The sequence below is a fragment of the Capra hircus genome, chromosome 22, assembly GCF_001704415.2.
Source record: "Capra hircus breed San Clemente chromosome 22, ASM170441v1, whole genome shotgun sequence".
Lineage (NCBI taxonomy): Eukaryota > Metazoa > Chordata > Mammalia > Artiodactyla > Bovidae > Capra > Capra hircus.
In genome coordinates, this window is record NC_030829.1 from 10499376 (window position 1) to 10517680 (window position 18305).

Genomic DNA, 18305 nt, shown 5'->3' on the forward strand with positions numbered 1-18305 from the left:
AGGTTGGGTGACTTTAGGATACAGGATTCTTCAGTTTTTTAGAAGGTCATGGGTGCTGCTAGGAATCTAATGAGATCAACGGGACTCTCTTTTCGTGTGTGCTCATGCACACAGGCACACACAAATACACAATTCTGTGTGTAGCTTCAGGGAGGTCATAGGAACTCCCTAGAGTCCAGCCACAGGCTCCCAGAAGCTCACCCCCACATTACAATCTAGAGAATGAGGCGATGATGGGGAGGAAAGCAGGCTAGACTCTTGGGAAATTAGGAATCAGAAATCCAGGGCCCTGGTAGCAAGAGATCTAGGATCTCTTTTCTGATAAGATGGGTAAACTAAGAATTCTTTCTAGCTTTATTATTATATTATAAGTTCTGAAATTCAGTGATTTAGGGTAGATCTGTAAGTGGGATGCTCCGGCATCATTAGCAGGAAAGTAGTTCTGTCTACAAGCCCCCGGAAAAGAACATTTTATGTCCCCTCTTCCCCATGTGGGATGAACATGGATAGAGCCCCGGACCCTGGGTGGGAAGGGAGGGAGTGGGAGCCCAGCAGCTCCTGGAAGGCTGCCACCCAGCCAGCCAAGGAGGCCCAGGAATCCAGCCCAAGTGGTGGCCCCATATCCTACCAGCAGTGGGGCCCAGGCCATTTCCAAACACTGCAGGCAGAGACATCTTATAAAAACCAAGTCAGCCATCAGGATTGTCAGAGCTCTGAACCTATTATCTGGGTGAGTCTAGGCTGTGGGGCCTGCTTATGGTGAGTAGTTAGGAGTGGGCATCACCCACTGGTGGTCTAGGGGCTAAGACTTGAGTTCCTGATGCAGGGGGCTGGGGTTGGATCCCTGGTCAGGAAACTAAACCCCACATGCCACACCTAAGGATTTGCATGCCACAACTAAAGATCCTGCATGCGGCAATAAAGATGGAAAATCCCGCACACCACAGCTAAGACCTGGTGCAGCCAAATAAATACATTTTAAAAATTAAAAAGAAAATAATAATGTGAGTATCAAACTGAAAGAAGTTGGAAGCAAGATGTAGCCACACGCTGAGTTCCTGTGGTCCCATGCCCACTTGCAAGAGCTTACATGAGGGAAGTGGATCCTGAGTCTGGGTCACCAGTCAAGGTGATTCTAGCCGAGCCTAGAATTCCTGGACCAGCCAGCGTACCTGGATGATCCCAGTAGGGACCTCTCAGGATGTGCTAAGTGTTTGAAAAGGAAAACTTGCTTAACTTCTCTCAGATTTAGTTTAGGGTCAGGGTTTTCAAGGGAAAAAAAAGGAAAAAAAAAAATCCTGATTTGTGGCATTTGCCACTTCAAGAAAGGCAATGCCAGAGAATGCTCAAACTACCACACAGTTGCACTCATCTCACACGCTAGTAAAGTAATGCTCAACATTCTCCAAGCCAGGCTTCAGCAATACCTGAACCGTGAACTTCCAGATGTTCAAGCTGGTTTTAGAAAAGGCAGAGGAACCAGAGATCAAATTGCCTACATTCTCTGGATCATCAAAAAAGCAAGAGAATTCCAGAAGAACATCTATTTCTGCTTTATTGACTATGCCAAAGCCTTTGACTGTGTGGATCACAATAAACTGTGGAAAATTCTGAAAGAGATGGGAATACCAGACCACCTGATCTGCCTCTTGAGAAACCTGTTTGCAGGTCAGGAAGCAACAGTTAGAACTGGACATGGAACAACAGACTGGTTCCAAATAGGAAAAGGAGTATGTCAAGGCTGTATATTGTCACCCTGCTTATTTAACTTCTATCCAGAGTACATCATGAGAAACACTGGGATGGAGGAAGCACAAGTTGGAATCATGATTGCTGGGAGAAATATCAATAACCTCAGATATGCAGATGACACCACTCTTATGGCAGAAAGTGAAGAGGAACTAAAGAGCCTCTTGATGAAAGTGAAAGAGGAGAGTGAAAAAGTTGGCTTAAAGCTCAACATTCAGAAAACAAAGATCAGTATCCGGTCCCATCACTTCATGGGAAATAGATGGGGAAACAGTGGAAACAGTGGCTGACTTTGTTTTTCTGGGCTCCAAAAATCACTGCAGATGATGATTACAGCCATGAAATTAAAAGACACTTACTCCTTGAAAGAAAAGTTAAGACCAACCTAGACAGCATATTCAAAAGCAGAGACATTACTTTGTCAACAAAGGTCCATCTAGTCAAGGCTATGGTTTTTCCAGTGGTCATGAATGGATGTGAGAGTTGGACTGTGAAGAAAGCTGAGCACCAAAGAATTGATGCTTTTGAACTGTGGTGTTGGAGAAGACTCTTGAGAGTCCCTTGGACTTCAAGGAGATCCAGCCAGTCCATCCTAAAGGAAATCAGTCCTGGGTGTTCATTGGAAGGACTAATGTTGAAGCTGAAACTCCAATATTTTGGCCACCTGATGGGAAGAGCTGACTCATTTGAAAAGGCTGATGCTGGGAAAGATTGAAGGTGGGAGGAGAAGGGAATGAGAGAGGATGAGATGGTTAGATGGCATCACCGACTCAATTTACATGAGTTTGGGTAAACTCCGGGAGTTGGTGATGGACAGGGAGGCCTGGTGTGCTGCGGTTCATGGGGTCGCAGAGTCGAACACGACTGAGCGACTGAATTGGCTGACTGATAGTGTAAATGCTCTCTATTTCCATGTCCAGTCTCAAGCTGCTAAGTCAACAGCAGGGCTCGGATTTGGGAAGAGATGTGCACAGTCAGCTCCCTCTCTGATAGGAGCCGCTCCAACACAGCCCTCAGTAGGATCTCATGGACCCCAAATACCACTAAGGTGCTGAAGAATCAGTTGGGATGGGTTATTTCAAAAGGATGTGTTTCTTCTGCTTGCTAAGCTTTAAGAACGTTGCAGGAGATTACTTCTTTACCTCCCTGCCCCTGGGCTCTCCCAGTGCTGCCTGCCGTCAGCTGCTCCTGTCTTCAGCAGGCTTTGAGGAAAGGTGGAGAAAACCCATATCTCAGCACAGATAGGAATTTCACCAGAGACACTTGGATTATCATGGTTAAGGCCAAAGAGTTTGGCAGGTGGCTTAAAAAAAGAACCAGGGCTAGAAGCTGTCTGGTTTTGTCTTTTGTTTCTGAGTTCCTAAAGTTTAAGATTTCTTTTGTTTTAATCACCCATGTGGAGAACATAATTGTTCCAGCTTTTTCTGTTTCTCCCCTTTCATCAGTCATTTCTGCTTCTGTCAGTGAAGAAAGACCGGCTTCCGAGAAATCTCCAGGTCCCAGATTTATCACTGAAAAGTCTCTTTGAGGTAAGATAGCTTCTTGACATGCACGGTTTCAAATCAGACCTTTTCCCGCTTATGGTGACTGGGACTCTCCCCTTCAGCTGCCTCACTGCAGATTTGTTGTTTATGATGATTGTAGGCTGTGGCCACAGCGAATCAGGACTTTACTGATTCTAAATTCTTTGGGTGGGGGCTGGGATGAGGAGGAATTGGATGAAGGCAATCAAAAGGCACCAGCTTCCAGTTATATGATAAATAAGTATTAGGGATGATAAATAAGTACAGCTTGATAAATATAATTTATACTGCTATGTGTTATGTATGAAAGTTGTTAAGAGAGTAAATCCTAAGTGTTATCATCACAAAAACATTTTTTAAAATTTAATTTTGTATCTCTATGAGATGAAGGATATTCACTAAACTTGTAATAATCATTTCACAATGTACCTAAGTCAAATTATTATGCTATACACCTTAAATGTGTACAGCTCCTTATGTCTATTATATATCAATAAAACTTGAAGGGAAGAACCCAGACTTTATGGGGAAGGAGAGTCTGAAGTTTCATATTGATGTGGCAGCTGCCATAATTCTTCTGTGTGTGTGTTTTTCCCCTAGAAATATGTCTTCATCGGACATTATGAGAAAGTGGAACAAGTGCCCAGGTTAGTGCAGTGGCTCATCTGCATGGGTGCAAATGTGGAAAGCATAGGACCGTACCCTCTGCACACCCTCATGCGCCTCTGCATCCAAGCCGGTGAGTTCTTTCCCAGTGGAAAACAGGGAAAACAGAGTTCTTGCCCCTCCACGCTGCCCTCCAGCTCAGACCTCGGGGACTGCGCTTAACCCAGTGAAACCAGAATGTGGCCACGTAAATATGGAATATTCAGATGATCTGAATAGTCAGCGATTGGATTATTCAAATATATGAAGGCAGAAAGGAAATGGTACCACTTTTCCTTTCTCCTGGGACCTCACAGCTACAGGAGGCCCACACTGAAAGGATTCTGTGTTCTCAGACAGATGCTGGCAGCAGACTGGGGCCCTGGGATTCAGAAATGGGCCTTGGGACAGACAGCCTTTGCTGGACAGAGCTCTCAGGGGAGCTGTGGAATTTCTTCCTGCTGGCTAAGTCAGCCGTGGTCTTTTTCCGAGTTCATTTTTCCCTCTCAACCAGAGGACCAACTAATGTGTATGTGGGGGGAATCCCAAGGTAAAAATTGACTATTGCTGATACAGTTGGCTTGTTGGTTTTTTTTTTTTTTTAAAGTAATCTTGTTTTCATATATATATATATATATATATATATATATATATATATATATGTGAACTTTCTTGCATTTTTACTCTTTATCACCTGGCTGTAGGATTTCAATTTTAAAATATTTTTTATCATTAAAACACACACACACATACAATATCCACATTTATACCTTAGATAGAAACCTGTTATTTTTTGCCTTCAAAGCGTCAGTGTTGGACACTGACCCAAGCAATCTTGGAGCCAGAAGGAACCAAGAGGACCTGTCTACATTGTCTCCCCTTTCTAGGCTGTAGCATCTTCTCAGGATGGGACTGGCGTGGCCAGGGGCTTAAAGACCTAAGCCACCATCTTTGCTTTAGCCAGATTTACCCTGTCATGATGCATTTTATCTACTGGAGAATCCATACGAGCATTTACTTTCACACATTTTGGTGACTAAATTATTTCAAAGTATAAAGTCTGAATAAAAGCAATCTAATCCAATGCTCCCAGTTTCAGATTAGGAGTCTCTCTGGGTATGACAGTCACAGTCCCTCTCTGTGTCTACTTTTTAAGTTTGTTCCTGTGGTTACAGGCAGGTGTGGATAAGATCAAGTCTTCGCATTTAGGCCTGATTCTCTTCTCAGAGGAAACCTCTGACATGGTGACAAATGGTGTCCACAGAGTTGGCAGAACTGTGCGGCTTTTTTCAGAACCCACTGGAAGGAATCTAGGAGAGGGCTTTGAAATCTCTGTCCTATCTATAGACATGCAGTGGGGAGCTGTTGGTGCCCTGCCCTGGTCCTCTGTGACCAGTGCCCCCGTCTCCTGCTGCACCACAGCTGCCTTGTTCGCCAGTGAGCTGCTGTTTGCCAGTAGGCACCCCCTCCCTCCCTGGGGCTGGGTCTGTAGCTCTCGACTGACTGCCACTGGGGTACAGAAGGAGAGCACCTGCCTCAAGGTGGGTCAGTGCTGTGGTGCAGTTCCTGATCCACAAGCTCCCTGTGGGTGGAGGCTGAAGGCCACTCAGCTGAGGCCACATCTCTGCTTGCTTCCATCCCCTGCCCTGCTTCCCTCCTCTCTTTCTCCCCAGCTCCCTCTGCCAATAAATCACACATGCAAGAATCCTTGTCACAGGCTGTGCTTCTAGGAAGTGGGGCTTCCCCAATAGCTCGGTGGGTAAAAACTGCCTGCAACGTAGGAGACATAGGAGACATGGGTTTGACCCCTTGGTTTGGGAAGATTTCCCTGGAGGAGGAAATGGCAACCCACTCCAGTATTCTTGCCTGAGAAATCCCATGGACATAGGAGCCTGGTGGGCTACCGTCCAAAGGGTCGCAAAGAGCTGGATATGACTGAGCAACTAAGCACAGCTCTGCTTCTAGGAAATTGAACTTAAGTTTTCTATGAATAACTTCCTGTGACTTGTGCTTTCAACACACACATTTTGGGGCTTCCCTGGCAGTCCAGTGATTAAGACTCCGTACTTCCAATGCAGGGGGTCACAGATTTGATCCCTGGTCAGGGAACTAAGATCCCACATGACTTCCCTGGCAGTCCAGTGATTAAGATTCCGTACTTCCAATGCAGGGAGTCACAGATTTGATCCCTGGTCAGGGAACTAAGATCCCACATGCTGCGTGGTGTGGCCACAGGTTTTTAAAAAAGAAAAAGAAAAAACACCGACACACAAACTTGTCTCCACGCCTGTGTGTGGCCAGGGGCAGTGTATGCTGGAGGCCCCCTTGGGCTCCCTTGGTGTGCACCGCGGCTTGCTTTGCTGCTTTCTGGTCTGTTGGAAATAACACCAGTCATTCATTCCTTCAGGGGAAAGCCATCTTTTCAGGTGGTTAATGGACTACAAGCCCGAGTTGAAAGATCACATCAACCAGAAGGATGAGGATGGCTGCACTGTCCTCCACGTGGTTGCCGCCCACTCCCCAGGGTACCTCACCAAGCGTAAGTGGCAGCACCTTTCAGACTCAGGTGTAGGGAACCCACACGACTGACCACTTTACCTATTCCATCCCGTGACGGGCTTTAATAATCAAAAATATCAAATTATGCACCCCCCCTTTTTTTTAATTTTCAGTTCGCTTTTCAGAAAAAAGTTTTTTCTGATATGTTTTGTGCTTGAAAGTCTTACCTAGTGATAACTCTTCTGGAGAAAAAGTACTTACATAGATTTAAATTAAAAAAAATTCTGTGACTCCAGACTAAGTATTAATTTTTTTCTGGATTTAATTATTATGAAATTATTATTACTACAGAGAACACTAAAACAACCTAAGTATATTAAATTTTCTGTAAGTAGTTATGAAAGATAAAAAAAAAATTGGCGGAAGAAGATAGGAGGATCGTGGGTCGTGGTGCCTTCTCAAAGGGGCTTGCCAGCTACTTAATTTTCCCTTAGTCTGGTACTCTGGAAATCAGGCATGTTCACCACCCTTGGGGCAACTTTGGTAATTGCGTTGGTTCTCTCTACTGTGTAACAGATCATCATAAACTTAGTGACTTAAAATGACACTCATTTATTAGCTCACTACTTTATAGGTCACTAGTCCAGTGTGATCTGACTGAGTGTTTCGCTCGGAATCTCTCCCGGCTGAAATCAAGGTATTGACTGGGGCTGCATTCTCATCTGGAGTTCTGGGCCTTCCTTCAGGCCCCCATGATTGTGGCAGAATCTGGTTCCTTGTGTTTGTAGGACTATTGTTCAGGCGCTAAGACACGTCTGACCCTTTGTGACCCCCTGGACTGCAGCGTGCCGGGCTTCCCTGTCCTTCACTGTCTCCCGGAGCTTGCTCAAACTCATGTCCATTGAGTTAGTGATGCCATCCAATCATCTCATCCTCTGCCACCCCCTTCTCCTCCTGCCCTCAGTCTTTCCAAACATCAGGGTGTTTTCCAACGAGTCAGCTCTTCACATCAGGTAGCCAAAGCATTGGAGCTTCAGCTTCAGCATCAGTCCTTCCAATGAATATTCCGGGTTGTTTCCTTTAGGGTTGACTGGTTGGATCTCCTTGCTGTACTAGGGACTCTTAAGAGTCTTCTCCATCACCACAGTTCAAAAGCATCAATTCTTCGACGCTCAGCTTTCTTCACAGTCCAACTCTCACATCCATACATGACTACTAGAAAAGCCATAGCTTCGACTAGACAGGCTTTTGTTGGCAAAGTGATGTCTCTGCTTTTTAATATGTTGTCTAGGAGCAAGTGTCTTTTAATTTCATGGCTATAGTCACTGTCCTCAAGTGATTTTGGAGCCCAATAAAATAAAATCTGTCCCTATTTCTGCTTTTTCCCCATCAATTTCCCATGAAGGGATGGGACCAGATGCCATGAGCTTTGTTTTTTGATTGTTGAGTTTTAAGCCAACTTTTTCACTCTCCTTCAGCCTCCTCAAGAGGCTTTTTAGTTTTTATCTCTCTGCAGTTAGAGTCATATCATCTGCATAACAGAGGTTGTTGATATTTCTCCTGGCCATCTTGATTTCAGCCTGTGATTCATCCACCCCAGCATTTTGCATGATGTACTCTGCATATAAGTTAAATAAGCAGAGTGACAACATCAGCCTTGTACTCATTTCCCAATTTTGAATCAGTCTGTTGTTTCATGTCTGGTTCTAACTGTTGCTTCTTGACCTGCATACAGGTTTCTCAGGAGGCAGGTCAGGTGGTCTCGTATTAGCATCTCTTTAAAGATTTTCCAGTTTGTTGTGATCCATACAGTCAAAGGCTTTAAAGTATTCAGTGAAGCGGAAGTAGATGTTTTTCTGGAATTCCTTTGCTTTTTCTATGATCCAACGAATGTTGGCAATTTGATCTCTGGTTCTTGTGCCTTTTCTAAACCCAGCTTGAACATCTGGAATTTCTTGGTTCACACACTGCTGGAGCCTAACTTGAAGGATTTTGAGCATTACCTAGCTAGCATGTGAAATGAGTGCAGTTGTGTGGTAGTTTGAACATGCTTTGGCATTGCCCTTTTTTGGGATTGGAATGAAAACTGGCCTTTTTCCAGTCCTGTGGCCACTGCTGAGTTTTCCAAATTTGCTGGCATATTGAGTGTAGCACTTTCACAGCATCATCTTTTAGGATTTGAAATAGCTCAGCTGGAATTCCATCACTTCTACTAGCTTTGTTCGTAGTAATGCTTCCTAAGGCCCACTTGACTTAATACTCCAGGATGTCTGGCTCTAGGTGAGTGATCACACTGTCATGATTATCTGGGTCATTAAGATCTTTTTTGTATTGTTCTTCAGTGTATTCTTGCCACCTCTTCTTGATCTCTTCTGCTTCAGTTAGGTCCTTACCATTTCTGTCCTTTATCATATCCATCCTTGTATGAAATGTTCTCTTGATATCTCCAATTTCCTTGAAGACATCTCTAGTCTTTCCAGTTCTGTTGTTTTCCTCTATTTCTTTCCATTCTTCACTTAAGAAGGCTTTCTTATCTCTCTGTTCTCTTGAACTCTGCATTCAGTTGGGTATATCTTTCCCTTTCTCAACTGCCTTTCGCTTCTCTTCTTTTCTCAGCTACTTGTAAAGCCTCCTCAGACAACCACTTTGCCTTCTTGCATTTCTTTTGCTTTGGGATGGTTTTGGTCACCACCTCCTGTACAATGTTACGAACCTCTGTCCGTATTTCTTCAGGTACTCTGTCTACCAAATCTAACACCTTGAATATATTCATAAGCTCCACTATATAATCATAAGAGATTTGATTTAGGTCATACCTGAATGGTCTAGTGGTTTTCCCTACTTTCTTCAATTTAAGCCTGATTTTTGCAATAAGGAGCTCATGATCTAAGCCACAGTCTTGTTTTTGCTGACTGTATAGGGCTTCTCCGTCTTTTGTTGCAAAGAATATAATCAATCTGATTTTGGTATTGACCATCTGGTGATGTCCATGTGTAGAGTCAATCTCTTGTGTTATTGGAAGAGATGTTTGCTATGACCAGTGCGTTCTCTTGGCAAAACTCAGTCAGCCTTTTCCCTGCTTCATTTTTATTCCAGGGCCAAACTTGCCTATTACTCCAGGTATCTCTTGACTTCCTACTTTGGCATTCCAATTCTCTATGATGAAAAGGACATCTTTTTTTGGTGTTAGTTCTAGAAGGTCTTGTAGGTCTTCATAGAACTGTTCAACTTCAGCTTCTTTGGCATTATTGGTTGGGACCTAGACTTGGATTACTGTGATACTGAATGGTTTGCCTTGGAAATGAACAGAGATCATTCTGTAATTTTTGAGATTGCACCCAAGTACTGCATTTCGGACTCTTTTGTTGAATATGAGAGTTACTCCATATCTGCAAAGAGATTCTTGTCCATGGTAGTAAATACAATGGTCCTCTGAATTAAATTCGCCCATTCCTGTCCATTTTAGTTCAATGATTCCTGAGATACTGATGTTCACTCTTGCCATCTCCTGCTTGACCACTTCCAATTTACCTTGATTCATGGACCTAACATTCTAGGTTCCTATGCAACATTGTTCTTTGTAGCATTGGACTTTACTTTCACCACCACGTTTGGGGTGGTGATCTCATCCACAACTGGGCATCATTTCCTCGTTGGTCCAGCCTCATCATTCTTTCTGGAGCTATTAGTAATTGCCTACCCTACTTCCCTAGTAGCATATTGGATACCTTCCGCCCTGGGGGTGCTCATCTTCTGGTATCATATCTTTTTGCCTTTTCACACTGCTCACGAGTTTCTTGTGGCAAAAATAGTGGAGTGGTTTGCCGTTCCCTTCTCCCGTGAACCACGTTTAATCAGAACTCTCCACTGTGACCCATACGTCCTGGGCAGCCCTGCACAGAATGGCTCATAGCTTCACTGAGTTATGCAAGCCTGTTCTCCAGACAAGGCTGTGATCCATGAAGGGGTTTTAGGACCGAGGGCCCCGTTTTCTTGCTGGCTGTCAGCCAGAGGCTGCTGTCAGTTTCCATAGACCACACGCATTCTTTGTCTAACGGCCTCCTCTGTCTTCAAAGCCCGCAGGGGAGAACTTCTTGTGCATCAGATCCCTCGTACTCTGAATCTCTGGGCTCTTCCATCTCTGACCTCTAGACCTTTGACCTTTAGGGCTCATGTGATCAGACCAGGTTAATCTCCCCATCTTAAGGTCACCTGCTTTGGGAAGTTAAATACATTTGCAAAGTCTCATCACAGCAGAGTTTAGATTAGTATTAAATTGATAACTGGGAGAAGGTGTGTGTATACCAGGGGTTGAGAGTCTCAGGGTCTGAGAATTTTGCCTTTCACAGTGCGATACTTGATGGGTGAGAAGTATGACTTTTAAATTTTGCCTTATTTTTGTAAAATGAGAGGCGAGCAGTTGTGAGTGGGGAGATGGGAAAGGACAGCATCACAAGCAGGATGGTACCTGGTGTAGAGGTGCTCTGTCAAGGTGGTGAATTGTCAGAAAGCAAGTGTTTGGAAGCTGGGAATCAGGCACTAATTCTTGTAACTCTCGGTGGTCACATAAGTCTTCATACCTCCAGGAATATACCTGTTACATTCTGAAAACAGTTGCATCTGTGATCACAGAGACCCCTTGATGCTTGGCAAATAAAAGTTAAAGCAGCAAATGGAGCCAACAGCCAGAGGTGGGGTTAACGAAGGTTCAAACAGTGAAGAAAACCCTGGTGCAAAAGCAGTTGCCACTTTCTTCTCTTGTCCCCAGACTGTTTTGTTTTTTTTTTTGGAAGTATGTTCTGTTTCCTCTCTAAGGAATAAAGAAATCTGAAGGCACAGCTTGCTGTCATCCTTACAGCTGTAACTGTTGCCTAGTAACAAGAGTCCCCCTCTCCTTGCTTGTTGCCAAGGAGATGGGAGAAAGGTAGAGAGGAGTGCACTTCTGAACCTCTTAAAAGCTATTGTCCTTCCCACTCCACATAGGACTCCTGGCAAGGCCAGCAGTTCAGCTTCTGTAAACAGAGGGACTCTGGTCCCCTTGCCCCAGCTCAGGCTGGGAACTGGGCGGACGTGTGCTCATGGGGACATCTCCTTATGGAAGAAACCGTGACAACCCCCCCTTCTCACTTTGGCCTGCTCTAGGGCAAACAGAGGATGTACAGATGCTCCTGGGCTTTGGGGCTGACCCCACTCTGGTGGATCGACAGTCCCGGTCTGCTGTGGATGTGCTGAAGAGGAACAAGAACTTCAGAGCCATTGACAAAATCAACAGCCACTTGGAAAAGCTGGCAGCGTGTTCTAAGGACCTCTCAGGTACAGCTTCCGGGGAATTAACTTTTTCAAGGGGGCAAAACTGGTTCTGTGAAATTAGGTACAAATCAGTATATCTTGTCTTAGCACATGAAGATGAAAGTGAGACCTCCCAGTCTTTGGAAAGCTTGCGTGATGTTTTTGAAAGACAGAATGAGACAACTGTTATTTAAAAAAGTGTCTACTACATTCTAGGAACTTGGCCAAGTCTACCCTTGGGCAGTAAGCGTGACTTTTTTTTTTTCCATGCATGCACATAGTAAAAAAGAAAAAAATCAGAACAGGAGATAACAAAAATCAAGCCCACTTCTGAGAAACAACCACAGACAACAATTAAAAGTACATTTGTAATTCTATTTCTTAATCTGTCAATTTGGATAGCATCTATGGACTAACTGCTATAAAGATAAAACGCAGCAAGTCAGCCCTTGTTGTTGAATTTTGCCTAGTAAAGTGATCTGTGCCATTTACATTCTGTTCCTTAATTCTGGATTTTCTGTGCTTCACCTATAGCCTGAGTCTAACAATTGAAAAAACATTAAATTGCCTTTATATGGAAGTATGATTTCTACAACTAGTCACATATTGCACCCAATGAGAAGAATCATCAAATGCCCTGAAAACTTTGCTCTTGAAATATTATACTGTCTAAGCATCCTACTTTGGTGAAGCATACAAACATATCATTGTATGTGTGTGTGTGTACAGATGTATCAGTACACACAAATGATTTTAGGTTTGTTTAGACTCTTATTTAGACTGTAGCCCCAGCACACGTATGCTTTTTTTAGTTCTTGCACTCATATGCAACACTTGTGGCTCATGCTGTCTGTCTAGATTTCTCTCTTGCTCTGCTGAGTACCAACTCCATTAAGTTTTTCAGTGAGGAGATGTGCAGACTTACAGGGTTTTTGAAAATGTCTTTATTCTGTCCTTAGCTTGAGAACTGGTCTGCATTTAGGCCTTGCATTTCATCGATCCTCAGTTGCGCTTTGCCCCCACATTTTGCTGTCTTTGAATTGGACTGTGCTTCATGATCAGTGACGTGTCGCAGTTTAATGGCAGCCGTTTCTGGTGTGTGACAGTCTGTGATCTCTTGTTCTTGTGAAATACACTGTAAAACCTTGTTCCTCACAACTTTGTATTCTCGCCTCCATTACTGACTAGAAGTGATGTCAGTCTTATTTATTGTCCCTTCTAGAATTTCCTGTCCTTAGAGTTCTGGAATTTCCCTGGGCTGTATCTAGGTGTGGGTCCTTATTCATTCTTCTTGCTTAGCACCTTACGATCCCTTTTAGTCTAACTCTTTTTTTAGCTCAGGGAAATGATCTTCTATCATTTTTGTTTCCTTCCACTGTCTCTTTGCGCCACGTTCACCACTCCCCCTCTGCTTTCCTTAATGCTTTCTCTCTTTTTTTTCTTTCCAGATCGTTAGGACTTTAGCTTTTCCTTTTATAATTTAGCTTGTCTATTGCATTTTTTAAATTTGAAACTCAGTTTTAATTTCTAAGAACTCTATCTGGTTCTGTTTCTTTCTTTCTTTTTTTTACTTTAAAAACTTGTGTGCATATATAAGTATCCCAGCCCCCTTCCTTTAATTAAGAAGCAGGAAAACGCGCCTGCTGCTATCTTTGTTGTTGCTGTTGTTGCTCTAGAGTCTATGGTCACGTCATAGAGTAGATAGGATTTCTTGGCTGTTTTATGTTCAGGAGGATCATTTCTTTTTCTGCCATTGATTGAAAACTCCTTGGATCCTGTTAGCAGGTATGGATTCAAGGAGCCCAGTACTTCCTAGGCCTCGTCAGGTATTCAGAAGGGGAATCATCATCAAGTGGATAAAATGAGGACTGAGCATCTTCAGACGTTGAGATAGAAATCAGTGGGGCTCTGCTGGGTGTGGGATGATAGGCATCCACGAGGATTCCTTTACCCAGCCCTCCCTCCCTTTGTTATCCTCCTTTGGATTTTTAAGTGGATCTTCCATATGTCAGATTTACAAGGAAGGAGAAAAGCACACGCATGTATTTTTTTGAAGTTCGACATGACATGGCAGTCGAGCCCTCCTAAGAAAACGAAGAAATGGTCAGAGAAGTGGCGAAACCTCGTCTTTTCCTGTTGCTTTGAGCACATAGAGGCCGTCTAGAAAAGCAGCTGTACTGTTGGGAAGGGGGCCCTAAAAGAGGATGTGCATGTTGGCAGTTCCTAGACACAGAAACATAACATGAATGGGGGATCGTTTTTATCATTTTCCCCTGAGTCTGGAAGACTATTTTGCCTCTTATCTCCTGGGATTTAATTTACCCAGCAATGATCAGGCAAGCTTTCAGGTGCGGGGAAAAATCTTTCAGGTGAAAGGAGGGAGAGCAAAGGTCAGAAGAACTTGGAAAAGATGAGTGCTAGAGTCCCAGTTCCTCTGGGCAGGGGGCACGAACATCCATGATGTCTGGACCATGTCTAAATCATTTTGGGTGCTTAGGTCATTTTGAATAGGCTATCTTCCACCTGGCCACAATGGGGTTTGTTTTCATCACCACCTCCTGGAAAATTGACCCCTCCACCCTCAACACATACACACAGACAGGATTCCTTCACGCACTCACTCGACATTCAGAAAACTAAGATCATGGCATCTGGTCCCACTTCATGGAAAATAGATGGGGAAACAGTGGAAACAGTGACAGACTTTATTTTCTTGGGCTCCAAAATCACTGCAGATGGTGATTGCAGCCATGAAATTACAGGATGCTTGCTCCTTGGAAAAAAAGCTATGACAAACCTAGACAGCATATTAAAAAGCAGAGACATCATTTGCCGACAAAGCTTTGTCTAGTCAAAGCTATGGTTTTTCCAGTGGTCATGTATGGATGTGAGAGTTGGACTGTGAAGAAAGCTGAGCAGCAAAGATTGATGCTTTTGATCTGTGGTGTTGGAGAAGGCTCTTGAGAGTCGCTAGTACAGCAAGGAGATCAAATCAGTCAATCCTAAAGGAAATCAATCCTAAATATTCCTTGGAAGGACTGATGCTGAAGCTGAAACTCTAATAGTTTGGCCACCTGATGTGAAAAAGCGAACTCATTGGAAAAGACCATGATGCTGGGAAAGATTGAAGGCAGGAGGGAAAGGGGGCGTGACAGAGGATGAGATGGTTGGATGGCATCACCGACTCAGTGGACATGAGTTTGAGTAAATTCTGGGAGATAGTGAAACACAGGGAAGCCTGGGGTGCTGCAGTCTATGGGGCTGCAAAGAGTCGGAACGGCTGAGTGACTGAGCAACGACACCAACAAGCAACTGAGGAACTGAAATTTTATCTAATTAACTTTATTTTTATGTAATTAAGTTAGTGGGCCTCTGTATTGGACAGGGTCACTTTAGACTTTAACCCAGAATGGTTTTCTGTGCAGAGTAGTAGTTGAGAAGACAGTGGGGGGGAAGGGCAGAAGGAGGGCCTGGGGCCATGGGAATGAAGGTAGATCTTCATAAAAATGAAGATTGTATGGATTTTAATCTCTCCCCATTCACACGTTAGTGGGCACAATGGAAGCATTATTTTTAGGAAGAGATGCTACCTAGGGGTTGGTACCCTTGTTCCTGACCTGAGTTTAACTTGATGGGGTATTTTTAAAAATTCATTTATTTATTTTTAGGGCTTCCCCTGTGGTTCAGTGGTAAAGAACCCACTTGCCAATGCAGGAGATGTGAGTTTGATCTCTGGGTTGGCAAGATCGCCTGGAGAGGGAAATGGCAACCCACTCCAGTATTCTTGCTTGGGAAATCCCATGGACAGAGGAACCTGGTGGGCTACAGTCCATGGGGTCACAAATGAGTCAGACACAACTTTGCAACTGAACCACAACAACAGTTTGTTTGTTTTTGACTGTGCTGGGGCTTCACTGCTGTGCACAAGCCTCTCATTGTGGTGACTTCTCTTGTTGCAGAGCATAGGAGCTAGGTGAAGGGGCTTCAGGCGGTGAGACCTGCGGGCTCGCAGGCTCTAGAGCACGAGCTCAGTAGTGGTGGTGCAGGGGCTTTAGCTGCTCCGAGGAATGTGGAATCTTTCTGGACCAGAGATTGAGCCCACGTCCGCTGCATTGGCAGGCAGATTCTTGTCCACTGTACCACCAGGGAAGTCCACTTGATGGGTTTCGTTTTTCACATCCGTGGTCCTGAGTAAAGCATTTTTAGGACACTAGCTTGTGTGCCCAGATGAACAAGCTAGGATATAGGCTAGGATAAAAGATGTTCTCACCTTTGGCTCTTTCTGGCTGTTACTGTGCCCCATTCTGATGAAAATGGAGATGGTTATCTTTGGGTGGCTTTTGCATGTAGGTGAGAAAGCCTGAGAAATATAGGGTCTTGGTGAAGATTTCTGCTGTTCTCTAAATAAGAACTTCCATTAACGTGCACGTGAATCCTTTGGGAGCCTTTTAAATGCAGATTTTGATTCAGCAGATTCAGGGCAGGGCCTTTCTCACTAGCTGCCAGGGGAAGGCAGGGCCTACAGGGCGGTAGGGAGGTTGGGGGCCAGGTGAACCTGCAAGGTCGGGGTCCTGTCTTTCCCTGCCTCTCAGGACAACCACTAGATGGCAGCATGTCCACCTTCTCGAGCAGCTGGACTGCTGTCAGGACCTAGGAGACTGGCACGTCTATTGTCATTGTTTTCGGTCGGTGGTGACTTTTCCTTTGATTCACTGGTGCATGGCTTTCCAGAGAATAAATCCAGGCATCTGAAGCCTTTCTCTCTGGTCCTCCCCAAGGCACCAGCTGCTTTCTGCTCTGTGAAGGTGCCTCGCGCCCAGGACTAAGAGGACTCTGACCTTCTCTGTGTGCGTTTCCCCCATAGATGGAGCCTGTGACTCAGAGGCCATGGTGTGTCAACCTCGAGTTGCTTAGCACCACAAAATGCCCTCTTTTTCAGTAAATGAAGGCATGCGATATTGACGATACTTTTTACTTATTATAAAATCAATATTCTTTTTTTAAAAAAGAAAATATTCTTCATAAACCCACCTGCCTGGAAACATTAATATAGTTGTGATTTAGTCATTTACTCTTATTCCATGCATTTACACTGATATATTTTAATTTTCTTTTATGAAAATGGGATGGCTACATAAATTTCACTTGATAAAGTGTTTGTAATAAAGCTTGTCAGTTTCATCTTTTTTACCTCAAAAGGAAGATTTCTTACGAAAGCAAAATCTCCTTTTGAAATGATATATTTCTGGCTTTTTAACAAGAAGAATCTGCCTGTAACGCAGGAGACATAGGAGATGTGGGTTTGATCCCTGGGTCAGGAAGATCCTCTGGAGGAGGAAATGGCACCCACTCCAGTATTCTTGCCTGGAAAATCCCATGGACAGAGGAGCCTAATGGGCTACAATCTATGCGGTCACAAAGAGTCAGACACACCTGAGCAACTAACATACACAACAAGAACTATTACAGCTGAGCCCTATTGCAGCTTTAAAAGATCTCTTTTAATTTTTAATTTTGAATCTGCTTGTATATCTATTAAATATGACCATTGTAGAAAATTTGTAAAAATACCATTTTATATAAACACAGAGGGACTTGGTTAGGATTCCACACTTACACTGCAAGGGGCACATGTTCGATCCCTAGTCGGGGAACTAAGATCCCACATGTCTTGGGAAGCAGCCAAAAAAGAGAAAAATAAATAAATTTTTTAAGTAAATAAAAACAAAAACAAAACTTTATTGTAATTATACTTTGGCATATTTTTATCTAGTCTTTTGGTTGTTCATTACTTACATAGTCATCTTTTCTTTTAAAGCCTGTGATTATAATGTATGAACAACCTTATACCCTAAAGTTTCTTCTCTCTCTTAAGCTTATAGAAAATTCAGGAAAAAGCAGACAAGTTCAGAGTAATAAACCACGTGTACCTACCCAGAGATGCCGACCACAGCTACCAATGTCACTGTTTCAGCACATTTCCTTCTATGCTCTTCTGTGTGGCTGATATCAGTCTCTAGTTTCTTGCCTGATTTCTATACCTTTCTCTGGTCTATAACCACCTTCTTACTTATTCTGAACCATACAGCCACACATTATTATACAACTGCCTCTAACTGCCTCTGCTGTCAAGCTTGGAAGTCTTTCTGTTCAGTTTCAAATGACTTTTATACTAAACTAACTGCCCTGGTGGAAGAATGATGCCCTGAAGCAGGAGGCAGGGGTCAAGTGGCCAGGCTTCCATCCTGATTGTGCATTATCACAGGTTTCTGTGTCTTTAGAGGCATTCTAGGATGAAGGTGGGATGCCAGGCCCAGGGGTATTGTTCAGTCACTGTTACACCACACGGTTCATGTTCTCTGCCTCAGAGCCGGCTACTTGCTTAGGTGATGTGAGTCTTCCCGTGCCAAGGGTTTCCACTTCCTTTTCTCTAGAGGTTAGTGCCAGAGTGCTCTTGCTTCTGTCTGGCACTGGAAAGTCTCCTGATTAGAAGGCAGCGGGGGTTTGCCCAGGAAGTTGGTGTGTGTGTGCGCGTTTCTGGCTCTCTGACCCAGCCTTTTGAGAGGCGAGCGAGGTGTGTATCAGAAGGCACAGCAGGTT

At 43.9% G+C, this 18305-nt stretch overlaps 1 protein-coding gene across 1 annotated transcript in view; it reads left to right on the forward strand.

Annotated features, from left to right (window-relative positions):
* The window catches only part of TRANK1 (tetratricopeptide repeat and ankyrin repeat containing 1), a 95892-nt gene that overhangs the window by 30958 nt on the left and 46629 nt on the right, over positions 1 to 18305 (forward strand). Inside the window, 4 exon segments of the mRNA XM_018067182.1 lie at positions 3195 to 3278; positions 3873 to 4011; positions 6325 to 6456; positions 11559 to 11729. Coding sequence (XP_017922671.1) covers positions 3195 to 3278; positions 3873 to 4011; positions 6325 to 6456; positions 11559 to 11729 — 526 coding nt within the window.